The sequence below is a fragment of the Canis aureus genome, chromosome 13 (genome assembly GCF_053574225.1).
Source record: "Canis aureus isolate CA01 chromosome 13, VMU_Caureus_v.1.0, whole genome shotgun sequence".
Lineage (NCBI taxonomy): Eukaryota > Metazoa > Chordata > Mammalia > Carnivora > Canidae > Canis > Canis aureus.
Window position 1 is genome coordinate 7,200,007 of NC_135623.1, and position 25,455 is coordinate 7,225,461.

Below are 25,455 nucleotides of genomic sequence, written 5' to 3' on the forward strand. Positions count from 1 at the left end.
GGTCACAGAGTTAAAAAAAAAAAAAAGGCATAATCCTCAGTCACTTGACCCTTTTCACTTGGCACAGGTTAGGTAAGAGGGGGCGAGACAGGAAATCTATACCCATTCCCAAATTGAGAAGTAGTAGAACTGCCTTGAATCAAGAACTAACCCCTCTGACTTCGTACATTCATCTGAGAAGTACATTTTTAAAGTCTCAGACTTCCCACCTATTCCTGAGAGCTATTCTACATTAGAACATTTTATTTTTATTTTATTTTATTATTTTATTTCATTTCATTTCATTTTAGAACATGTTCTATTTTAGCTGTTCTATGTTTTAAGTTTTATTTCTAACTGAGGAAGTAAAGGTCTGCATGGTTAGCATTAGAATCCTAAGTCCTTGGAACCAGTGTAGAAGGGCAGCCTTACTTCCATGTAGTTAGAAGGACACATATCCCTCTGTTAAATGTAGAGACTCTCAACTGAACTAGAACTATCCTTGCATCACTAACCTAAATTTCTGTTTGAGGCAATGAAGTATGAATTATTGTTGTTACAAGCAAAGCACTATTTACATATCCAAATGGATATTTTTCTTTTCAAAGCAGTCCCCCTTTGGGGCGGGGGGGTCTACATATTTCTTTTAATTGGGCTGGTATGGCTCAAAAGCGACATAGAAATCCTCTTTCAGAATTGCATCTTCTTCTTTGAATGTAGTTTCAAGTTTTAGAAGCAGCCAGAATCTTTTGAGGCCAAATCTGATAACTATGTGGCTCCAGAAGAGGACAACATCAGCTAATCTTCAGTAGTGGGTTTCTGGGCGATATCTGGTTGATTCAGAATACAGTAAGTATTTTTTGAGCATCTACTATATCTAAGCACTGCTGGGTGCTGGCTTCTAAGAGCTTAGGTGAACACAGTTCTGGAGCCGCACTTCCTAAATATTTTGATGTTGCATTCTGAAATGAGGGTATAGTACCAAAGGACATCACATATCTGTATGTGTATATAGGTGCATATATGTAAGATTTTTGCTACGTCATAGTAATCTTGTACATTACCCGCTAGAATGTACAAGGAAGTCAATTCATCTACATTTTTGAATACCAGGTACTGTGGTAAGCAGCAGAAATTTTAAAAATGTCAATTGAAGGAGCCTAAACTCTGGTGGGACACAGACATATTCATTCACCCATGAAAAAAATATAAATGACATAACAGAGATATGGATAGAGAGCAGGGGGGAGCAGGAGGGTGCTATCTGTTCCTTTAAAGCCAGATTGTAGCCATGTGATTCACTGGATTGTTATTTTTAAAAATCTAACTTTAGGCTTAATGTATATCTACCAAATACATTGTTCTGCAAACTTCAAGAAATTAGATAAAAAGTTCCCTGGCTCCGTAGTTGAGGAAGCGGCCAGACTAGCCAATAATCCTTTGGTATACCGTCTGGAGGTGCAAGGTCCAGAGGCAGTGCTGGGGGGTCACTGCCTTCAGCAGGCCTAAATTCCTTGTGCGGGGCAACTTTGAGGCTCCATGCAATACTCCTTATTTGTATTAAATCTGGATTTTAGAATACGAAGTGGCATTTGAATGTCTAGCGCGTAGTAGTTTATAGTTTAGGAAAAAACCAAATGGAAGCCAGGTGGTGCCCTCAAGCTGCCAGTGCATCTAATCTTCTAACGGAAGGAAAAGGCAGATGCTTTGACTGTTAAAATATGGAACTTTAAATTATGAAATCCTATGCACATTTATAGGGCGCAACGCGATTGTCCTGTGGGTAGCTCTGCTCCACAGAGCCAGTCTGCAAGCTTAAGAAACACTTCAGTCAGCCCCACCCTCCACTGGACTGATAACAACCAGACAGGCCAAGGTGGAGACAGGCCCATTCTAAAGGTTTTTTCTCCTTTTTCCAAGGGACTGACCTTAGCACACAAGGGCACCCAGGGCTGGAACTCAAACTCGGTCCAACTTCAGCTTGGGAAAAAAATTCCTGTTCTATGTGATATAAACAACTATTGTCCCCAGGGGCCTCTGAACCCTGAGTAAAGAGGAGGAAGCGAAGGCTGATGACCCTGTCGTGGTTTGCTCTGGCTCAAGGTAGCACGTATGTAGCACACAGGCGACATAGGGACAAGGAAAGATTTAGTGAGGATGAAGCCCAGCATGGCCCGCAGTGCTGGCACAGACCCCGCAGAGGCCCATGGCAGCGGGCAAAGCTGCTTAGCTTCTTGGGCACTGTAGCCTGAGACACGCTGCTTTCCCCCACAGAGCATCTGGAAAGAAGATGTAGGACAGTGACCACAGCAAGCAGTAAAAAGCAGTTAGGGAGAACGGGGACAAAAGCAGCATGAAGATACCTAGAAGAAGAAAAAAGGTAAACACTTCATTTTTATGAAGCCCTCTTTTATGAAGCCCATCCTCTTCTCCCCCATCCCCGTCCCCCCATCCTTCCGTTTGTACTCGCGGTGCCTGAGAGACAGAGCCAGGGAGACGGAAGCCCTGCACGTAAGAGGTAGCGTCTGTCCATAACTAGACAATTGCAGTCTAATGCAAGCCCAGGTTCCGTTTTGTCAAATTCAGATCAGAAATCAGTCCTAGCTGAGAATAAAATTGAGTCGCCCAGACCCCTTGTTAGAAATACATATATTGTTACTGTGTGATAAGTGAGCTGGAATGGAGGGCAGTGCGACTGTTGTCCTGGACAGTCCCAAGGGCTACTTAGATGGACTCCTTTGGCACACTGGGAGGGTCAAAATGGTTCTGCTGGGTCCCTGCTATTGTTATTCCTCCCAGTTGTAGAGATTTGTTTGTAGTATTTCTTGATACTGTCAAAAAAATTATCTGAAAATGGTTTTATTTTGTGAAGTGAATAATACTTTGTAATTTATGATAGTGTAAATGGAAGGAAAAGCATTAAATGTATTAAATTCTTCTATCAAATATATATATATATACATATATATATATATATTCCTAATTGTGTCAGTTTAACATGTGACAATGGTCAATACAATGTTACATGTATGCAGAAGAGCACAGCAGTCCTGAGACAGCTCTCCTTTGAGAGGCCTGCTGCTGCTTACCAGCTTGGCCCTTGGTTAGAGTCCTGGGACACAGCTAGTGAACAGTTCCTTATGCCAATACAGAACTTTCCCTCACAGGCAAGAGTGGCTCCCTGTGCTTAGACTGTGCTGAGATTGATTCCCTCCTGTGCAAATCTAGAATTTTGGTACCGCTAGGCTGGAGGGGCTGATGTGGCCAGCCCCCTATAAAAACTTTGGGCACCGAGGATCTACAGAGCTTCCAGGTAGACAAGACTTCATGAGTATTGTCACAGTTTTGTGCTGGGTGGCCCCACAGGGAGGACACTTGGTTTGTTTCTTTTTTTTTTTTTTCAGATAAATTGTGAAATTTATTTATATTTCACCATTTAAAAGTCAGAACATAACAAATTTCACTTTCTGGAAATACATGAAATGCACTTAATACAAGGAAATTGGTTTCTTGGTACCACCAGAGAAATGGACACACACTCATCCGTTCCCTCAAATGAAGGCTTTGTCAAATTTCCCTCCAAACTTAGACCTCTCGATTCAGGAAAGACTGAGTTAACTTTTTCCAGAAATTACAGTGAAGACGTAGAATCAGGTGCCTCCACCTGATTCCCTCCAGATTTTGCTTTGCTGCTTTGTGTCCTCTTGTTATAGTAAGTCTTAGCCATGAGTATGACTACATGTATCACAAGTTTTCCCCTAGAGAATCACTGAGCTGGGGGTGGTGGTCTTGTGGGACCCCCAACACATCTGAATCTCAGATTCACCACTCAAAGGCCAAGGGGCACCAGTACTTGTGAGATTAACTTCTCTGCACTGGCCATCCAGCTAGGTATGTCACAAAGATTGTTCCATTAACACTTCACGATGATCCCGCGATTCAGAATCAAGTCTGTTTTTCAGATGAGGAGACAGAGGGGATGTAACCTGCACAAGGTCTTGATTCAAACCCATGTCTCCTTGACCTGTAGAAAGCAGATACTTAGCCTCAGGGAGCTCAAAAGGGGGTGGGAGAGTACAGAGAAAGGGCATTTCCGTGGGGATAACCACCAGGCATTCCTAAGAGCAACCAGAACACTTGATCTAGCAGAAGACGACTTCTAAGGGTAAGAAGCAGTTACAGAGGGCAGTCCGGGTGGCCCAGTGGTTTAGCACCGCCTTCAGCCCGGGGCCTGATCTTGGAGACCGGGGATCGAGTCCCGCGTCAGGCTCCCTGCATGGAGCCTGCTTCTCCCTCTGCCTGTGTCTCTGCCTCTCTCTCTCTCTCTCTCTCTCTCTCTGTGACTATCATAAATAAATAAATAAATAAATAAATAAATAAATAAATAAATAAATAAAATCTGAAGAAAGGAAGAAGAAGAAATAATAATAATAATAATCATCATCATCATCATCATCCTGGCATTCCTTTAAGGAACCCTAAATCAGGGAGAATGTTCCAGAGGCATCTCCCAGCGCCCCCGTGTGGCTGGGACTTCAGGGCTTCCTTAGTACTGGTTCTGCTCCCAACGTGTATCTGAAATCCTGTCATCTGCTCGGTGGCCGCCACCCCAGACTCAACAGCAGGTGGGCTTTCCTCCCCACCGCCCGTCCCCCCCCCCCCCCCCCCCGTTCTGCCTCCCGCCACCTAATCTCTATGTTAGGGTCACCGCCTCAGGCTGCCCTCAGACACCCTTCCCGCTCGGTCAGGGTCAGTCCCCAGACCTGCCGCCTCAGGCCTCGGCTTCTATCCCTGGCACCTCTCAGCAAGTTCCTGCCACACGGCTGCACCGAGGCATCCAGCTCCTTCCAGCCCAGGGCCTTCACAAAATAGCATTTTCTCTTCAGAACCACCTAGCCAGCCATCTCACAGCCTTCTTCTTCTTCTTTTTTTTTTTTCCTTTTCCCGGCTCTGCTGAGCTATCAGGGCCATATAACCCTGTATTAGTCCAAGGTGCAGCGCGTAAGGATGGGGTGTTTGTGACATGATCGGTCCAGGAGGTCTGGTTAGCCTCTGCAACCACACAGTCACACGTCACACGTTTTCTGAGTGAAGAACAGGCAGGGCCAGGTAGGGAGAGGCAGGTAGGGGGCTACGTGATCAGACTCCCAGAACTCCCAGAAATGCTGAGGAACAACCTGGACCACCCTGCCCCGGGCATCAGAGGTGGGGTCTCCCTAGGGCAGTCACTTGTGGCCAACTAAGTATAACCAGACTCTAGAAGCAGGAGAAAGCCACTACAGATGCTGTCGGCAGCCCTTATTCAAACCAAGTCATTGGGAGAGTGAGAAGGCCACAGCTTCCCGGTCAGTGGGACTGTCCATGGAGAGAGGCCCATTGGCGGCCTGTCGGGACCCTGTCACCCCCGAGAGCTTCCTTTCCATGGCCTTGCTCAGTAAAACCCTTCCTCTTTACCCGCTCTCCTTTGCCAGATCCATCCTTCGACTCCTGAGACAAGAACCTCGCTGTCCCACTTCATGTTCTTGTGGTGAGAACTTTTAAGCTCTCCTCTCCCAGCTACTTGCACATACACGCCCCAGTGTGGTAATAACTGTGCTCACCATGCTGGCCCTTCTGTCCCCAGAACTTACTTCTACCTGGAACTTTGTACCTTTTGACCCCCTTCACCCAGGTTCCATGCAAACGTCACCTTCTGACGCATACTTTCCACCCTTCAGGCCATTTCTGTCTAACTAGGTCCCCTCCGACACCCTCTCAGAGCACCCCGTGCTTCCACAACAAGTCAGGACTGCACATTTCTAGTTATTTCCACCATTATCTGGTTGGCAGCCGTCCCCGCCGCCCCCCGCCCGCCCCCCCGCCCAGGACCGTAAATCCCAGGGTGGGATGTGTTGTCCAGTCTACCGAGTGGGTTCCCAGCCCCGCAGTATGGTAGGTGTCCCCCACTGAACTCGGTAACACCCCACCAATACTTACTGAGCATCTACTATGTGCTTGGCCCAATCCTGGGTCTGGGGATCATGGCATGAATAAAAGGGAGCTCTCTCTGGGGGCAGGTTTCATGTGTATGGACAAGACACACGTAAAGAGAGGCCAGATGATGACGACAGACCCCGGGAGGTACTCAGGGCAGGGGAAGGCCACTCGGGATCTCTGGAGCAAGCCTTAGGCAATGAGCAGCAGCAATAATAGGCGACCACTGGTGACATCTGGCAGCAGCATTGTCACTCACCTCCCAGATAAACCAATTTTTTCCAGTTCTCAGACTCCAGGATTTCATCATGCGGGTAGTAGCTCTGGTCCATCATGAAGAGAATCATAAGCGAGGCCATGCAAGAGAGAATGAACGTGTTGCCTTTGGTCAGAAGGGAGGTGGAGGCCAGGACACAGGAAGCATAGCGGCAGGGGAGGCCCTTATAGGTGAGCTGAGCACCTGCCAGGGAGAGAAGAGGTGGGGGTTAGCAGCTCCCCCAGCAAGCCCTTCTGTCGTGGTGTCTTCCCTGCCCCACGTTCCACGTGTCCCCCCTCGCGGGGCCGCGGCGGGCTATGAAGCATTTAGCGATTCACGGAGGTGCTGTGCGGGTTCTGCACTTGCCCCCTGCGGTAAGGAGGCTGCCAGGACCGGGCATGGGTGCTGGCCCCAAGGACTGCTCCTTAGTGGGGTCCCAGGAGGCCAGCTGGCCTGCACTTGCCCTTGCACACATCTGACCTTGGGCCCGACCTTGCCAGAGCTCTGTTTCTCCCCCTCTTGTGGGACGCTAGAGGGTGACCTCTAGTTCGAGGCTCTGGGAGTCTATGGGCAGCACCTAAAGGTCACACAGTGAGAGAAAGTCACGGCCAGTCGGAGAGCCTTGGGGCCCTGGCCGCCCCCTACCTGGGCCCTGCCAATGCGACCTGTGGTTGGCCTGGGGCACCAGGGAAGGAAGGAGGAGGCACCCCCAAAGGAGCGGAGTTGTTCACGGCCCCCCGCCCTGGTTCCCGACCCTCAGCTACAGTTGGGGTTCACTCACCAGTTGAGTAAAAGCACAGGCGGAAAGTAGCAGCTAACACATAGATGATGGCCAGGAACCCGTTCAGGGGCCCGTCCACACCCAGGAGCAGGGCTGAGGCCAGGCCGAAGGTGGTGAAGACAGTGAAGTCATTCAGCTCGACTCCTGCTCAAGGAGGCCAAGGTTAGAACTTAGCCCATCTGCCTCGTACCTTAGTCCCCTCTGGTGGGGGCGCTGCAGTGGAGCCCAGCGGGCTGAGGTCCCAGAGAGCAGCAGCTGCTCCCCTCCATCCCCGGGGGGGGGTCAAGGACAGGGGCTCCTCGCTCACACTGACCCAGCAGCCTCAGACAAGTCCTCCCTCCTCCCGGGTCTTAGGTTCCCATCCTTGAACATCCAGGATTGGACCACAACTGGATGCAAACCGACAAGCTGTGGAACCCTTTCCTCAAGCAAAATCTTACATGGAAATATTTTCTTGTATTTTAAACCAGCTGCTCTGCTGGGGGATTTTTCATTTCCCCACTGCTCACCACCACCACCACCACCATCACCACCACCACCATCACCCTACCATCACCACCACTCCCGATCCCCGGATCGGCCCTGACAGGGAGGCAGGGCAGATGAGGAAACTGCAGGCCAGGGCAAGGATGGCTCAAGGTAGCAAGTGAGCCAGCAGACGGAGGAGCTAGCCCTAGGCCATGGGGCTCCCAAAGTGCTCCTGGGCTGCTGCTGCTGTCCTCGGCGGGATATGAACAGAAGCCATGACTGATGAAGGCCTGCTGGTGTTAGAGGGTGGAGGGGTGACCTGAGATGAGGGCTCCTGGGGTCAGAGATTAGAAGTCTGAGGCCTGGACTCACCTGACTTGCAGCAGAGGCTGAGGTGTCTGGTTATCGCCCCAACAACCGTGTCTAACAGGAAGCTGATCAGAAGCATCCAGGAGGCACAGTGGCATCTCCTAGAGTGTAGGGCAGCAGGCCCAAGCAGGACAGCTCCTTCATGGGCTCCAGCAGACAACTACTCCACGTACCCCCAGTACACCAACACACTTCCTGTACCTCCACCCTGCATGTTCCTCACACTCCTGTTCTTTCTGGAACACGCTGCTTTATACAACGCACACACCCGCACACACTCCTGCCATACTCTCAACCCACAGTCTTAACAGGGTGCCTGAGGCCTCTGGATAATCAGTAAGGTCCCCTCCAACTCTAAGTCCCAGGCATACTTGAGGGCACAGGGTCCTATGTTCTAGGCCAGCCTCTGCAACCGTCTCACTGTGAATTCTTAGATAAGTCACTCCTCACATCTCTAGGCCTCTCTTCCTCCATCTGTAAAATGAGGAGCTTGTGCCAAATGATTTAATAGATATAGGCCTGTTTAGATTATCTATTTCTCCTAGCATAAGTTTTGGTAACTTATGACTTTTAGGGAACTGGTCCATTTCATTTCGGTTATCTTATAGAGTTGTTCGTAATATTACTTTGTGATACTTTTAATGTCCGTGGGATCAGTAGTGATGGCTCCTCTTTCATTTCTGATATTGGTACTCTGTGTCTTCTCTGCTTTTCTTTATTTTTCTTGGTTAGCCTGCCTAGAGGCTTATCAATTTTATTGATCTTTCCAAAGAATCAGCTTTTGGGGGGCGCCTGGGTGGCTCAGTCAGTTAAGCATCTGTCTTTGGCTCAGGTCATGATCCCGGGGTCCTTGGATTGAGTCCTGCATTGGGGGTCTCTGCTCAGTGGGGAGTCTGCTTCTCCCTCTCTCCCTGGTCATTCCCTGCCCCCCACCACTCCCACGCAAATAAATAAATAAAATCTTTAAAAAAGAAGAATCAGCTTTTGGTTTCATTGATCTTCTCTACTGATTTTTTATTTTCAATTTTATTGATGGCTGCTCTCATTTTTACCATTTCTTCTCTTCTGCTCACTTTGGATTTAATTTCTTATTTTTCCTCCTAGTTTACTAAGGTGGAAGCCTTACTTATCGATTTTATATCCCCCTTCTTTTCAGTTCTTCTAAGACTTCATTTTTTTATTTTTGGAGAAGTTTTAGGTTTACAACAAAATTGAAAGGAAGTGAGAGAAATTTCCCATATTCCCCCTGCCCCACATATACATAGCCTCCCACATTAGCAATATCACTCACCAGAACAGTACATTCAGGTTCTTGGTAGATACTAAGAATGAACGTGCACTGACACATCACAGTCACCCAAAGTCCACAGATTACCTCGGGGTTCACTCTTGATGTTGTACATTCTGTGGTTTTGGACCGATGTGTGATGACATATATCCATCATTATGGTACCTGCAGAGCATTTCCACTGTCCTAAAAATCCTCTATATCTATTCATTTCCCCCCACCTGACCCTGGCAACCGCTGATCTTTTTATAATCTTCATAGTTCTGCTTTTCCAGAACATCATATTATTGTAATCATATACTATGGAGCATTTTCAGATTGGCTTCTTTCATTTGGTGATATGAGCTAAATTCTCACATTACTCATGGTCTTTTCATGGCTCAATAGCTCATTTCTTTTTAGCACTGAGTAACACACCATTGTTGGGAAATACCACAGTTTATTCATCTGTTTATTTACTAGAAGATGTCTTGGTTGCCTGCAGGTTTTTGGTAATTGTAAACAAAACATCATAAACATCCAACTGCAGGTTTTTGTGTGGACATAGCTTTTAATTAATTTGGATAGATACCAAATAATGTGATTGCTGGATGATATAGTAAGAGTATGTGTAGTTTTGTAATGAACTGTCAGACTGTCTTCCAAAGTGGCTGAATCATGGTGCACTCCCACCAGCAATGATGAGGCCTGTTGCTCCACAAACTTGCCAGCATTTGGTGTTATCAGTGTTCTGGACAACTGGTTTGGCTGATGGGTGTGTAGTGGTATCTCACTGTTATTTTTTTTTTTCTCACTGTTATTTTAATTTGCATCTCCCTGGTAGCATGTGATGTGGAGCATCTTTTCACATGCTTATTTGCCATTTGTAGATCTCCGTTAGTTGGTGAGGTGCCTGTTAAAGTCTTTGGCCTATATTCTAATTGAGTTGTTTGTTTTCTTGTGGATGAGTTTTAAGCTTTGTCTATTTTATTTTAGTTTAGTTTTTAGATTTTATTTATTTATTCATGAGAGACACAGAGAGAGAGAGGCAGAGACACAGGCAGAGGGAGAAGCAGGCTCCACACAGGGAGCCCGATGTGGGACTCGATCCCTGGACTCCAGGATCATGCCCTGGGCCAAAGGCAGGCGCTAAACCGCTGAGCCACCCAGGGGTCCCTACCTTTGTCTATTTTAGATTTTAGCCCTTTTTCAGATGTACTTTTTGCAAATACTTTCTCCCAGCTTGCCGCTTATCTTCTAATTCTCCTGAGTTTGTCTTTCACAGAATAGATTTCTCTTCCAATATATGCACTCAATGCTATATTATTCCCCCTCTAACTACTGCTTCACTGCATCTCAGAAATTTTAATGTTATACTTTCATTTTCTTTTAGTTCAAGACACTTTTCTTCTTTTTTAGAAAAATTATTTATTTATTCATGAGAGACACACAGAGAGAGGCAGAGACACAGGCAGAGGGAGGAGCAGGCTCCCTGTGGGGAGCCCGATGCAGGACTCGATCCGAGGACCCCGAGATCACAACCTGAGCCAAAGGCAGATGCTCAACCACTGAGCCACCCAGGTGCCCCTATGTTTTCTTCTTTAATCCATGTATTATTTAAAATTGTGTTGTTTAACCTCCACATATTTGGGGATTTTCTAGTTATCTTTCTGTTATTGATTTTTACTTTAATTTCATGTGGTCCAAGGGCATACTTCATATGATTTCTATTCTTTAAATTGGTTAGGGTAGGTCTTATAGACTGGATGTGTGAAGAGAAGAAAGTGTATTCTGCTGTTCCTGGATAAAAAATTCTATAAACATCAGTTAGATCCAGTTGATTGATGGTGCTATTTGGATCGACTATCTCCTCACTGATTTTCTGCCAACTGGATCTGCCAATTTCTGATAGAGGGGTGATGAAATATCCAACTGTGATAGTGGACTTGTCAAGTTCTCCTTGTGGTTCTATCCATTTTCGTCTTACATATTTTGACACTCTAACTGACGTCCAACAGCACTTTCAGACCCTGTATTTGAGGAGTCCACCTCAAATGCACCTGCTGCAGTCCAGCACATGCTCCTGGACCCCCCTGAAAGCAGCCCCTGCAGTCTCAGGCCTAGGCTGCCATTTCTAAGTCTACATCTCAATCGCAGTGCTTGGACGGCCAAGCAGAAGCAGAGAGCCTGACCCCAGACTTCAGGTGTCACCAAACAGCCTCAGCAGTACTTCCTTTGGATCCATACCTATGTGTCTAATAGGAACCAGGCCTACCATTGTGGCCATAAAAACTTCTAATCGTGGAAGATTAGACTCAACTGAGAAGATAGAGATTTTCTCCTGCAGGTATGCTCTACTTTATAAGACCCCACAAATCCAGATGTAGAGAATCATAAACTTTTCAAACTGGAAGGAAACTCAAAACACCAGCAGGTAAAATCATCTTATTTTTATGGGTAAGAAACGGATCCAGAGATATCACGGGCTGATGGTCATAGAGAATCAAACTGTTAGGATATCTGCATTATAAAGGATTTCTCTTTCAAGAACTGATTTGCCAAGGCCTTGAAACATGATTCAATTTATAGAAATATAATTTGCTTACAAAATATAATTTGCTTTGCTTTTTAGGGGCCCATATACATGTCTCAGATTTTCCACAAGATTGCTAATTGTAAATATTCCCCAGCTCACATGTTCTCATTGAAGAATCAAAAATTTGGAATGAAAAAAAAATTGGAATGGTAGGGCACGCCTGGGTGGCTCAGTCTTTGGCTCAGGTCACAATCCCGGGGTCCTGGGATCAAGCCCTACATCAGGCTCCCTGCTCAGCAGGGAATCTGCCTCTCCCTCTCCATTTGCCCCTCCTCCTGCTTGTGTTCTCGTGCTGTCTCTCTCTTTTAAAAAAATAAATCTTTTAAAAAAATTTTGGAGTGGGTAGCCTGCCTATCTGAGGATGATGTAAGGGCCACCAGAACAGAATCTCTTGATTTCTCTCACAAAGACCATTCTAGACCTCCATAGCTAGAAGGAACTAGAGAGATCACAGTGCAAACTCCTTGTTTTAGAGATGGAGAAAGCAAGGCTCAGGGATGTGACCTGCCAAAGTCACACATAGGTTGGTGGTAGGACCGAGGCTAGGATCTTGGCCCCTTGACTCCCAACCTGCGACACTTCCTCCTGCCCCTGGCTGATCCTGTGCCTCAGTGCCTGGCTCTCTAGGCTCCCCACTCCTGCTGCCAGGCCGTTGGCTCCAGCTCTTGGCGAGGAGCTGGCTGGGCCCCAGACCTACTTGCAGAAGCTGCAGAAGATGGAGAAGAGCCCCAGGACCATGTTGGCCAGGGACAAGGCATTGGTAACATCCTTCCAGGAGAATTCGTTCATCTGGGGATGGCTCTGGTTGTTGGTCAGGAAGAAACTGGTGCACGGATCTGGGGCTCAGGGGAGAGGACGAAGGGGTTCCCAAGGTCAAAGAGTCCCAGAAGAGGCTCCCAGGGACCAGGCAGTTCCTGCTCGCTGGACCTCATCCCAGAACCACAGCCTCCCAACACTGTTTCACAGACTGGGGTGAGACCAGGAGGCCAAGACAAAGGTGCTGAGGATGCGTGTCTTGGGGAAGCGCAACAGCAAAGTAAGTGAGCCTGCACAGCCAGTTTCCACTGCCTCTGACCGTACCCCTCGTACCCCCAGCTGATTGCACAGACCTCCCTCCCGCCCAGGTGGTGACTCTCCCGGTACCCCCGTGGCCCAGGGGCAAGACGTATGGGCCCTTACTCCCATCTGAGAGGTGAGCCTTTTGTCATAGGTGAGCCCCTTACAAAAAAATGACAAAGCTATTTTTAATACTTTATAATTTATCCCTATGGGGTAAACCCAAAGAGGAATAAGAAAGAACCCTGAGAAGGGGTAACCCCCTCACTCCCAGGAGTGGCCCAGGGGGTGAGAGGCCCCCTGAGGGGTAGAAAGCACAAAGAGACCAGCTGTGGAGTCAGGCTCCTTTGTCCAGCCCTCAGGACAGGGCTGCCGCGGAGGTGCCCAAGGCCCTGGTGCTGACAGGCCCCGACCTGAACAGCAGGCCCAGCTCCAACAGGGGAAGAGGGGAGAAACAAGACAGGAGCATGGACGGCACAGAAAGTTCACATGGTGCCTTCCACGATGTTCTCTCTCCTGATCCTGACGCCCTCAGGAGCTGGTGTTATCGTTATTTTACGAATGAAAAAACAGGTTCAGGGAAATGAGGTATCGGCTTAAAGTCACGTGCTAGGTGAGTAGAAGGCGATCCTGCCTGCCAGATTCTGATTCTGGTGCTTCCTCTGCTGGGGGCACAGCTCTGGGCAGGGGGAGGTTTGTGGGGTAGGAGGCCAAGGAGGAGCTCAGTGGGCCAGGCCCGTGGGGCAGCTACGGCCTCCCCGGGGGAGCAGCCCTGCCCATTCTCACAGCGCCCCTGGCTCTGTGTGTCCTCTAAGACCCAACACACCCTCCCTACACATAAACTGCTTGTGGCGTGAAGCCTCTTTTGGAGAAAGAGCCCCAGCATCTTCTGGAACAGGGAAGCCCCCTGGTCGCTGTAAACATGCTGCCCGCGAACAGTAATCCTGCCCCTGAGTAAGATACACATGGTCCAAGGTGTTTCCACAGCCTCCTCCTCATTTCATCCTCACTCATTTTAAAGGGGGGTAAACTGAGCCTCTGCCTTGGCTCAGCCCCTGCGTCTAGCCCCAGGCCCCTCTGGTCTGGGCAAGAGTTGAGACAGTTTAGGGTCCTTTCCCATAAACCCTGCCACCAAGCTGTCAGAGGCTGGGAGGCCCTGGGCTTGGAGATTGGAACTGGGGCTTTATGAGAGGCCAGTGTCATTCACCAAGGCCATCCAGCCTCCTGAGACGTCTCACATCAGGGCCCCTCTAAACGTCAGACAGGAAGAGTCCTGGCTGAGCGATCTGGGAGGGGAAGGGAACCAAGGGCTGGCTGCGTACCCCCTCCCCAGGAGCCCCCCCCATCCCAGGCCCTCCTGGGCCTCAGGGCTGACCTCAGCAAGACCTAACACCTCTGTGTCCAGCCCAGCCCACCCCTGCCTGGAGAGCAGCAGGTCAGCATCTCTACCCCTCGGGGGTGGGGTGGGGTCTGTAGGTGCCTGGGGCATTTCATTCTGCACTACTTCAGTTATTTATTTTTTTTAATTAACAATCAGTTATCTATTCTATTATCCCTGTCATTCAGGAAGCACTTTCACATCTATGGTTTGCACTGGCCCCATGAGGCCAGCCAGGTGAGGGTTACTGTCCCTACTTGCGGGGTGAGGCAACGAAGACTCCGAGAGGGGAAGAACCTTGCTCGAGGTCACACTTCTACTCTGCACTCTGGGGTGTAGCACCCAGCAGGATGGAGCACTGTATTCCCCGTAGGCCCAGACTGAGCTAGGCGCTGGGGAAAACCTTCATGGAACGTCCAGTCTCCCCAGGAAAATGAGACTCATGCACCCATGTGGGGACTCCCAGACTCTGTTCATCTTACAGATAGGAAACTGAGTTTTCAAGACAGTCAAGTGACTTGTCCCAGTGAATGATGGAGCCAGGCTGTGACTCTGGCCTCCTCTTTCCCAGTTAAATGCCATTTTCAACATATTGCACAGGTCCCTGGTGTGAAAGGATGTGGACCTGAGAATAAGGGCTCTAGAAACCCAGAGGAGAAAGGAGCAGCCCATTCATTCAGCAAACTTTGGTCATGCGTGGGAGAGAAGATCAAGACCTGGAGTCCGGTCTCAAGGAGGTCAGTAGAGCAGAGGAATTCGAGCCTGCACTGAAATGCGGAGGTGGCCAGGCCGCCAGGGGAGCACAGAGGAAGGGTCGAGCCTGCCAGGGGGCTTAGAGGTATCTCGGATGAGGGGGGCAGAGCTGAGGTTTTGCACGGCAGTGGCCTGTGGGGCTAGATCACGCCACTCCCACACTTTGTGCCCCCGTTGGGGCTGCCCGTGGGCCCAGGATGGAGTCCTTTGGTGTCCAAGCCCTTACGATGAGGCTGGCTCAGCTCTCAGCCTCCTCTCTCTTGGGCGCCTTGCTCTGCTCTCCCTCTGCTCTCGGGTTGGCTGGTGGTCCTCCTTGGGAAGCCAGACCCTCCCAACCCCCCAGGCGAGGGGCGCTTCCTCGGCGCAGCCACATGGCCATGTGCTCACCACGTGACACTTGGCACTCTGCACTGGCACCACCCATCTTGCCTTCCTCCTCCTCCAGGGAAGCAACTTGAGTGCAGGCTGAGGTCCCCGGTGCCCAGCATGAGGCCTGACAAGAGAAGTTGTTCAGTGATGGTTGAATTAGCCAAGTAGGTCAGTCTGGTGCTTCCCTGAGATCCTCTCGCTGCTCCAAATCACACCTCTCCTCTGCCAAAGCCTATTCAGTCTGTCCCCCGCAAAGCCTTCTCGAATGAACCCTCAACAATCCACACCCTCAGCACACCCAGCATCTACCTAACGCTTGCGATTTTCCATTTACCCATTTTATTTGTTTATTCATGAGACACAGAGAGAGGCAGAGACACAGGCAGAGGGAGAAGCAGGCTCCATGCAGGGAGCCCGAGGTGGGACTCGATCCTGGGAATCCAGGATCACGCCCTGGGCTGAAGGCGGGTGTTCAGCCCCTGAGCCACCCAGGGGTAGGAGTCCCCATTTACTCGTTTTTGTTTGTTTGTTTGTTTTTCATTTACTCGTTTTAAAATACACCTGTCGATGCCTGCTGGGGGCCAGGACTGCATTGTGGGGCGGAGAGAACAAGAGCGAGGCTGCATCCTCAAGAAGCAAGGGGTCTGGTAGGAGAGACAGGCCCGAGTAGGGACAATGAAGGCCGTGTGGCCAGTGTCGCGCCGGAAGAGGGGATGCCGGTTGCTGTGGGTGCTCCGGGGACACCGGACTAAGTCTGCTGAGGCAGCAGGGGGAAGGTTTCACTGATGCGGTGACATTCAGGGAGGGTCCCAAGGATGAAGGGGGCCCTCCCGGCCAAGCCGAGGAAGGTGCTGGAGGCTGGATCCCAGGGAGAAGGGGGGGCGGTCCCTGGAGGTGCCCTGGGCAGGGAGGCCACAGTTGGGGATGTGCCCCGGTGACCCCGTGTGATGTTTGGCAAGGAGGCGTCCGGGTCAGATCCGGTTGGGGGTGGAGGGGAGAAAGTGGAGAAGAGGAAGCCAGCGAGCGGGGATGGCAGGAGAGGGCCCGGGGTGCGGCCCTGAGGCCGGGTGCGGGGGCGACCCGGGTGCGCGAGCTCTGGGCGGGGCGCTGCGGCCACCGGCTGAGAGGTGCCCCCACCCGGGCCCTGCGGCCCCCTCCCGCGGCACACAGCCCGTCCCGGCCCTGCAGGCCCCACCGGCTACACCACCACCCCGGACGCCCCGCCCTGAGAGAAGATGGAAGAGATGGAGCCGCCGGCTCCAGGACGGCTCCACCCCCCACTCCCACCCCGGGGCAGATAGCAGATAGCGGACAGCACTCCGCACTCCGGGCCCGCACGCTCACCTGGGGACCAGGCATTCCCGGGTGGTGAGGGCCGCACTCCTTCCCCGCTCCCGGTGCGGTGGAGGCCAGCCCAGGGCCTGGGGGAGCCGCCCAGGTCCCAGGCCTCTTACTCCTGGCTCTTAGCTCACAATCCCCGAGAGGCAGGGGAGGGGCAGGGGGCTCTAGTTGGCAGGAAGAGGGGCTTCAATCTGCCGAGGAGCCCTAGGCCACCCTGCGGGAGCCTTGGGGAATGGAGAGATCTGGGAGGAGGCCACTGGTCTCTCCATTGTGGCCAGCAAGGGAAGGCTTGGGAGGTGAAGAGGCCGGAGTGCAGGGCGTGTGGGAGGTGGGCTGGAAGGGCTTTGGGGAGGATAAGGCTGCAAAGGGTTACTGGGGCCCAGGCTGTCAAGGGCCCCCAGGGCAGGGCTTTTGCTGTTTGGTTCACTGCTGTGTCTTTGCACCTATAAGAACTGCTTAGGCATATGGTAAGTCCCCCCATCCACCCTAGTATTTGTCAGATGAATGACCAGCCGAGTAATTTACACTCAGTCCTGAGCATAGTGGGGAAGTGACATGGTCAGGTTGGTTTAGAAAGATCATTCTGGCAGCTGGTGTGGAAGAGGTCTCTGTAATACTGCAGGAGACGAGGCAGGCTGGAGTGAGGACGTATTGCTAGACGGCAACAGAAGGGAATGGAAGGAAGTAGCCAGACTAGGAGCCATTGTGAAAGGTATCCCAGGGGTGCGGGAGAGGAAGGAGCGGGAGAAGTCTCTGAGGTGTCTAAATTTGGCAACTGGATGAATAGTTTGCTACAGAAAGGAGCTTGTTAATATTGGGCAGGTTCCCCAGACAAGTCTTGACACCTGCCCCACATCCTCCTTCCTGCCCTAATGCTGAGCTACTGTAGCAGTGGCTTCCAGGACCCCACAGGAGATTATGCAAGAGAAGGGGTGGACTTGGGTAGTCAAGTGACACTTTGACACTTTGCCTCTCCAAACAACCTAGAGGGGAAAGAGGAGCGTGTCCTGAGTGGTGACCAGCCACCTGCACCGTGCTCAGTGCTTTACAGACATTATCATCATCTTACTGGACTTTCTCACATGTTCTCAACGTGAGTATTAGCATTCCTTTTCTCCCAAAGAGGAAATTTTAACATTTGATGGAGCTGAGACCCGAACACAGTCTAACACTAAAGTCAGAGCTAAGGTGACTGAGAAGCTGAAAGAGAAAATCAGGGCGGAGGCAACAAGTCCAAGCCCAAGAGTCGGGTCAGCTTCCTTCTTATCCTTTGTATTTCCCTTAATTTGTCCGTACCCCATGGACCCTTGGTGGCAAATTAAAAACCACAGCATACTGATTACAGGGCTGGCTAAATGCTTAACCTAGTTTACATTGGTGGTACCTCCCAGTACCAGATGTGTAAATCTGCACAGGTTACTTTGCTTTCCCGAACCTATTTCCCAACCTGTAAAATGGGATTACTGTGTGAATTAAATGAGGTGGTCAGCACGGAGTAGAAACTCCATCATTATCATCGCCATTATTATTCTAAGGACACAATCATGCATCTGTTAGCCTGCCTTCTGAAGAGGCAGAGGAAGCAGGGGCAGCCACAAAAGACACTTGTCCCCAGCTCTCAGAAGTTTCTAGCTTCCTTCTGTCCTGGATCTCACAAGGAAGTAGCTAGAGAGCAAGAAGAGTAAAGTTAGTCTGTCTACACTTGTTCTAATGTGGGAGCCACTAGCCACATACGGCTCTTAAGCACCTGAAATGTGGCTAGTCTGAATCAAGATGTACTGTAGGTGTAAAATACACACCAGAGGGCGCCTGGGTGGCTCAGGTGGTGAGCATCAGACTCTTGGTTTTGGCTCAGGCGGTGATCTTGGGGTCCTGAGATCAAGCCCTATGTTGGGCTCTCTGCTTAACACAGAATCTGCTTGTGCCTCTCCTTCTGCTTCCCTCCCTCCTTGCTGTCTTTCTCTCTCTCTGGAATGGATAAATAAAATCTTTTTAAAGATACAATAAAGAAATAAAAAGAGAAAAAAATACAATAAAGAAAATACACACCAGAGTTTTATATATATGTATATATAAAATATATATGCATATATGTGTGTATATATGTGTGTGTATATATATATACACATATATAAAATAACACACTAATAGTTTTTTAGTATTATTTGTTGAAATTTTAACATTTAGGATATACTGGGGGAGATCAAATATACTTTTAAGTTCACGTGTTTCCATTTTTTAAATTTTTTTTTGTGGTTTTTATTGGTTTTTTGTTTTTTTTGTTTTTTTGTTTTTTTGTTTTTCTTGTTGGGTTTTTTTGTTTTCTTTATGTTTTTGTTTGTTTCCATTTTTTAATGCAGCTACTAAAAATTTACAATCGTACATGTGGCTCACATAATATTTCTATTAGCGACACCAACTTAGATCCTTTACAGGCTCTAAGTTCATAGATACAGATGCCCATCCGTCCTCCTTATTCGAGTATTTACTATGCGGGAGGCACTATTTCAGGCGCTAGGGATGGACTGTAAACAAGACAGACACGGCTCTGTCCTCGCCCAGCGCACACTCACATGGGGGGAAGGCAACACATGTCTGCTCAGGGAAACGTGCGATGGAAAACGAAGCAGGGCCGCAGTTGCTTTGCTGGGAGGCGAGCTGGTATCTCTGCCAGGGAAGCCAGGGAAGTGATACTCGAGCGGGGACCTAAGTGATGAGACGCCGCACACCACGCCGAGATTTTGAGGGAAACGTTCTGGGCACGTGGAACTGCAAATGTAAAGCCACCGAAGCAGAGATGAGCTTGGTTTGTTTTAAGGACAAGGCCAGCGGGAAGGTGGCGAGTGCCGAAAACGGGACATCACATGCAACCTTGGCAAGACGCCCGGGTTCTCTTCTAAGTGCAGTGAGGAATTCTTGGGTCCTGTTTAGAGAGCAGAGTTAGGACCCAAAGTCTGTGTTTTTTTATTTATTTATTTTTAATTGTATTTATTTATTCATGAGAGACACACACAGAGAGAGAGAGGCAGAGACACAGGCAGAGGGAGAAACAGGCCCCATGCAGGAAGCCCGATGTGGGACTGGATCCCGGGTCTCCAGGATCAGGCCCTGGGTTGAAGGCAGATGCTCAACCACTGGGCCACCCAGGTGTCCCCCCAGTCCTATGTCTAAAGGACAATGCTACTGGTCTCTGGGGTCTGACGGCCACAGGGTGAGAATGGGGGCAGGGAGGTGAGCGGGGCCTGCCGCCCAGCCCAGGCCAGAGACACGGGTCATCTGGGGAGTCGGGGTGCGGGAGACGAGCAGCCGGCAGATCCGGGGTGTATTCTGAGGACAGCAGGGAAGACGTGCTGACAGCCGTGGAAAGAACGAGCAGAATGGAGGATGACTTCGACTTCTGGCCTCCAAAGCGGACGGGGCGGGCGAGGTGTTGACGGCGGCGAGGCCTGGTGATGAAACACGTCTGGGGCAGAACTCAAGACCTTGGGTTTGGACACGTTAGGGTGGTGATGACGTGGAGGAGGCCGCCGGGTAAACCAGCCTGCCTGAAGCTGGGGCGCGATCGGGGCTGGAGGCAGGCAGGGGAGCCAGCAGCAGAGGGGTGGGATGTGGGCCGTGGGACACAGTAGAGCACCCAGTGCGAAGAAAAGAGGGCAAGGGCCTGGGCCCCAGGGCAGTCCAAAAGCTGGGTGTCGGGGGCAGAAGTGTAGTCTGCAGAGTAGGGGAAAAAGCAGGAGAGGCTAATATCCCAAATCGAAATGAAGAGAAAAGGTTTCCAGTAGAGGGTGGTCCACGGAATCAAAAGCTTCTTTAGAAATAATTACTCAGGCGCTTAGTGGCTCCTTCCTCCCAAGCTCCAGCTCCTTAAGGGGATGAACCCTATCATGCACGTGGGGTTTTGCACAGGCTTCAGTGCCAGAAACATGGGCTTGTGGCTCATTAGGGCCACTCATGAGTTGTATAACCTTTGGTACGTTACTTCGCTTCTCTGGGCCTTGATAGACATCCCCTCCCTGCTCTGCACCTGTGAACTACTCCTCCAGGAGCCCCTCAGCACCTCTTACTCTGTCACTTTTGTGTTTTGACTTCCTTACACCTGTATGTTGGGACCCTCTGGGACTCATTAACAGGACTGTTTGAGTCTGACCTGCACCATGTTCGATCTAAATAACCAGAGGCCTGTTGCTTCATCTTCGGGCAGACGTCTCTGCTTTCCAGAACAGGGACACTATGTGCCTCATAGATGGTTGGTTATGTGAGAATTAAATCAGATAATGGATATGCTTGGTAGAAGGAAAGCTCACGAAGCAGTATTTATCATCTTTGTTTCTACAACACCAATACTCTTGATGCCTATGGACGGACAGATAACTCGAGACGGTCAGGACACAGCAAACCCTCCTTCCATTCAGCTAGGATGGAGAAAGAGCGGGATCATCAGCTGCTACTCACACCCAGGGAACCTGGACATGGCTCATTATTCTGGGAAATATCAGGGATGCTTTCCCCTTCCATGTTTCGTTGGGTAGGTCCCCACCAGCCACATCAGCACTCCAGCCAGAAATTCAAGCATTATCTGAGAGTCTTTCTTCTCACTCATCCCCCACTATCTTATTAGTTACCAAGATGTAATCTACTGTAGCTTCAAAATGCCATTCTTCATCAAATCCAAGATACCAGCCATTGTAAGACACATAAGACACGCCATCATGTTATGTTGTTCTAAGAAAGAAAAAAATGCTGCCACTTAAACTATGGCATGCCATTGATTTTTAGAAGCACCCAAGTTTCACAGATAGTAAAATGTGGGGGAAGAAGAGTCCATCCTACAATTGATGAAGTTGTACCCCTCATTCCATCACTGCCTAGATCAGATCACTTGCCTAGACTAGGGATGCAAGCTCCTAATGCTCTTCCCTCCACTCATCCTCTGACACCCAAAGAGGTTTATAAAAGGCAAGTATTACCAACCCCCTACCCCCAAATCTTTCCATTAGCCCTTCTCCCATAGCCCCTGGCCCGCATCCTTCACTTTAAATTGGCTGCAATTCCCCAGATGTCATATTGTATCTAGTCTGGAATTCCTTTCCCCTCATTCTTCACCTACTTACCTCCTAGCTATTAGAAGTAAGAGTTTTCCAGCCAGGACATACCTCACTCCAGCCCTCCTGCCTGCCAGGACTAGTTTGGTTACTATGGCTTGTTAAAAGGATATCCCTTTCTTCACTCACAAATTAACTCCAGCCAAAAATGAACCCTACTCCAAACTCCAAAGACAATCCTCCTATAGAGGACAGTTGGAGTCTCCATACAAGCCCTAACTCTTGTCTGTTTGGCAACACCTAGGTAGTTGTCTGCTCTTCCAAGAAGTCTTCCCAAATTCTCCAAGCTGAGTTAGGCACCCTTCCATGGTACCTAACTTAGTATCCCATGCCTACGACTCTCATAGCCTTTTTTATGCCACAGTGCAATTGTCGACTTGGTTTCTCCCCCACTAGACTGTGAGCTCTTTGGACACAGGTGCCTGTTTTGCTCAGCTGTGTGTTTCTCCAGAACCTGGAACCTAGAAGGCACTTACTGCTTATCCATTGGTTGAGTGAGTAAGTGGATGGGTGAATGGAAAATGGTGACTGTATAGAACCAGTGGGTGCTAGTTCCCTACCCTGAGATGCTACCTCCAAAATCACTTTGCATTGCCACGGACTCTCCCTAAGCTTGGACTCTCCCTAAGCTTGGTACCGGGCTGACGCAGCAAAGAGCAATGGCACTACCTGGTGGTCGGTGCGGGAAGCACATCTTATTGTGCAGAAGGAATTTTTTTTTGAATCACTGGTTTTTGTTGTTGTTGGGTTGTTCTTTGTTGTTGTTTTGTTTTTTGTTTTTTGGGTTTTATTTATTTGTTTGTTTATTTATTTATTTATTTATTTGCTCCTGTAGTTAGGAAATGTCCAGAGTGAGGGGGATTTGTATTTTCAAAAGATCAAGCTGATGGTTGTATGCAGAATGGATTGGAGAGGGGACCCAGGAGAAGCGGGGAATGCCAGCTGGGGATGTTATTTTGTCAGGGCTGAGAGTCGAGTCCAGATGTGTGACTTTAACCCCACCATGCATAACCACTTCGTAATACTGCCTCCTTCACCTGAGGCCGTCTTTTCTCCCTCTCAGCAGAGCGCTGTGGCAGTGATTCCAAGATCTGCTCAATGACTTCTGCCTTCTGGTATCCACGCCCTTGTGTAATTCCCTCCTGAGTGTGGGCTTGCCTATGACTTGCTCCTAAATGACAGGATACAGCCAAAGGAGAGGTCACTCCTGTGATTCAGGCTACACAAGACTGGGGTGCCTGGGTGGCTCAGTCGATTGGGTGTCTGCCTTCAGCTCAGGTCATGGTCCCAGGGTCCTGGGATCAAGCCCCGCATCAGGCCATCAGGGAGCCCGCTTCTCTCTCTTCCTCTAATAAATAAATGAAATCTTAAAAAAAAAAAAAATTAGACAAGACTGTAACTTCCGTCCTGCTGGCAGACTTGCCCGTGTGGGCTTTCATAAAGTTGCTGTGTCGAGGAGACCCATGTGGCAAGGAACTCAAGTCAATGTTTGATTACTAGCCTGTGGGTAAACAGAGTCAGCCCCCTCAATCCAACACCCTTGAGGAACTGAAATTCTGCGGACAACTTAAGTCAGCTTGGACATAGGTCCTCCTCCAGCCTTCAAATGAGAACCCAGACCTGACCAATAATCGGACCGTGGCCCATGAAGCCGAGGGCCCGGGCAGGTGTGCCTCAGCTCCTGACCCAGAGAAACCATGAAATCATAAATGTGTGTTCATTTAAAACACCATGGGGATCCCTGGGTGGCGCAGCGGTTTGGCGCCTGCCTTTGGCCCAGGGCGCGATCCTGGAGACCCGGGATCGAATCCAATGTCGGGCTCCCGGTGCATGGAGCCTCCTTCTCCCTCTGCCTGTGTCTCTGCCTCTCTCTCTCTCTCTCTCTCTCTCTCTGTGTGTGTGACTATCATAAATAAATAAAAATATTTTAAAAAAGCCTATTAAAAATAAATAAATAAAAATAAAACACCATGTTTCTGTCTTTTAAAAAAAAAAAAAAAAAAGGATAGCCCCGGTGGCGCAGTGGTTTAGCGCCGCCTGCAGCCCCAGGCGTGATCCTGGAGACCCTGGATTGAGTCCCACATCGGGCTCCCTGCATGGAGCCTGCTTCTCCCTCTCCCTGTGTCTCTGCCTCTCTTTCTCTCTGTCTCTATGAATAAATAAATAAAATCTTTAAAAAAAAAAAAACACAAAAAAAACACATGAGTGCCATGTTTCTGGTCACGTGCGCAGCAACCGAGGACTAATAAGCACTTGCTCACAATATGTCATTACCATGCAGGTCAGAAACTTGGGAAAACCTTGGAAACTTTCTGGGATCAGAATCAACTACTATACCACTCACTAGTGGGAGTGTGTGTGTGTGTGTGTGTATGTCCCCTATGCCATCCCCACCAGAGGCTTTTGCAGCTGACTCCATAGAGCCTCCCCCTGTGACCTGAGTGACCAAGTATCACCTGGGCGATCCTGTCAGGTGCTAGCACTGTCCTGTGCGAGGTCCTCTTGGACCATTTACAGCACCCAGTGAGGAAAGGCCGTGAAACCCGGGATGGGGTTGGGTGTTACCAAGCCGATGAGCACAAGAGACATCCACACCCAGGCGGGAACTTGGGCAACTGCCGTTTCCAGTACACCTCTCTCCTCTTCCGGCTTATCATGATACATTACACGGCCTGGAGGAAGTCCAGCCACACTGAATATGCTGTAAATTTAGGTAATTCCACTAAACAAACAAAGTGAGGTAGAGTCCCACAAGAGTCCAGTCTAGAACGAGAGTAACTCAGCTGCTAAATTCTTGAATAATTCAGGTCAAAGAGTTTTAATCTGAGTTAACTGAGTCAACAGGTTGACTGTTGTTCTTGTTTCTCACCCACTATTCTCTCTCCCACGAGATTTTAAAGCTGCGGTTTAGATGGATCTGGCCTGCTGCAGATGGCCAACCTGTGGCTCTCGTCCTCGGTGCAGTGAGAGTAGACTCAGGCAGTGGGCAGTGGCAGCCTCTCACAGCTCTTCCAAGTCTAGAATCCTCTAAGTTCACAGGTCGACCTTCCCCAAACCTGCCTACTGCTGCTGCCTCAGATTCTCCAGTCACTCAAGCGAGGCAGAAGGAGCAAGAGGCAGGCCAAACCTCACCCAAAGTGCAAAATACCCTAATTGCACAATCCTAGTCCAGCCAAACCAAGTGGTTCGTCATCCTCCATTACCCAACATTCCTATTCCCAGATGCCTCTGAAGCTGAAACTATACTAGCCTCAACCCAAACTTTTTTTTCTTTTTTTTTTTTTAATGTTTTAGTTTAAATCCTACTTAGTTAAAATATAGTGCAATACTGGTTTCAAAAGTAGAATTTAGGGCAGCCCAGGTGGCTCAGCGGTTCAGCATCTGCCTTCGGCCCAGGGTGTGATCCTGGAGTCCCGGGATTGAGTCCCACGTCAATCCTTATGGAGCCTGCTTCTCCCTCTGTGTCTCTACTTCTCTCTCTCTGCGTTTCTCAGGAGTAAATAAATAAAAATCTTAAAAAAAATATATGTTTAAAAAAAAAGTAGAATTTAGTGATTTATCACTTACATACAACAGCCAGTGCTCATCGCAACAGGTGCGGTCCTTAATCCCCGTCACCCTTCTGGCCCATCTCCTACCCACCTCTCCTCCAGCGACCCTCAGTTTGTTCTCTACAGTTAAGGGCCCCTCTCACGGTTTGCCTCTTTTTAACCCACTACGTTCAACCTCAACCCAATCTCAAACATTGCCGGGTACAGTAAGATGAA

At 49.4% G+C, this 25,455-nt stretch overlaps 1 protein-coding gene and 2 long non-coding RNA genes across 5 annotated transcripts; 2 read left to right on the top strand and 1 right to left on the bottom strand.

Moving 5' to 3' along the window:
* The first annotated feature begins 334 nt into the window (after window positions 1-334).
* LOC144281749 (uncharacterized) lies at window positions 335-12,704 on the top strand. Its single transcript, XR_013350154.1, has 3 exons — window positions 335-828; window positions 2,254-2,359; window positions 10,841-12,704. It is a non-coding gene; the product is annotated as an uncharacterized LOC144281749 (long non-coding RNA).
* On the bottom strand, window positions 2,111-16,736 carry TMEM269 (transmembrane protein 269). Of its 3 annotated transcripts, none has more exons than XM_077844442.1 (7): window positions 16,590-16,736; window positions 15,264-15,369; window positions 12,387-12,525; window positions 7,830-7,927; window positions 6,990-7,133; window positions 6,212-6,412; window positions 2,111-2,342 (listed from the first exon to the last, which is right to left on the bottom strand). In XM_077844442.1, exons 1-7 carry the CDS (start codon window positions 16,602-16,604, stop codon window positions 2,206-2,208), a joined length of 840 nt encoding a protein of 279 aa, XP_077700568.1. In that variant the 5' UTR covers window positions 16,605-16,736; the 3' UTR covers window positions 2,111-2,205. The 3 variants fall into 3 exon arrangements, with proteins under 3 accessions (XP_077700568.1, XP_077700569.1, XP_077700567.1); XM_077844443.1 differs by having other exon boundaries at window positions 2,111-2,258; window positions 12,387-12,531; XM_077844441.1 differs by having other exon boundaries at window positions 12,387-12,531.
* Window positions 16,644-23,548, top strand: LOC144281750 (uncharacterized). Its single transcript, XR_013350155.1, has 5 exons — window positions 16,644-16,882; window positions 17,037-17,053; window positions 17,574-17,679; window positions 22,085-22,186; window positions 22,752-23,548. It is a non-coding gene; the product is annotated as an uncharacterized LOC144281750 (long non-coding RNA).
* The last annotated feature ends 1,907 nt before the right edge of the window (window positions 23,549-25,455 follow it).

Bases quoted from the DNA above. Each gene is read 5' to 3' on its own strand.
- TMEM269 (XM_077844441.1), bottom strand. The intron at 7,928-12,386 runs GTAGGTCTGGGG...CCTACACTCTAG, and splicing joins ATCTTCTGCAGCTTCTGCAA to GAGATGCCACTGTGCCTCCT. The intron at 2,343-6,211 runs GTGAGTGACAAT...TTCTTCTTCTAG, and splicing joins AAAATTGGTTTATCTGGGAG to GTATCTTCATGCTGCTTTTG.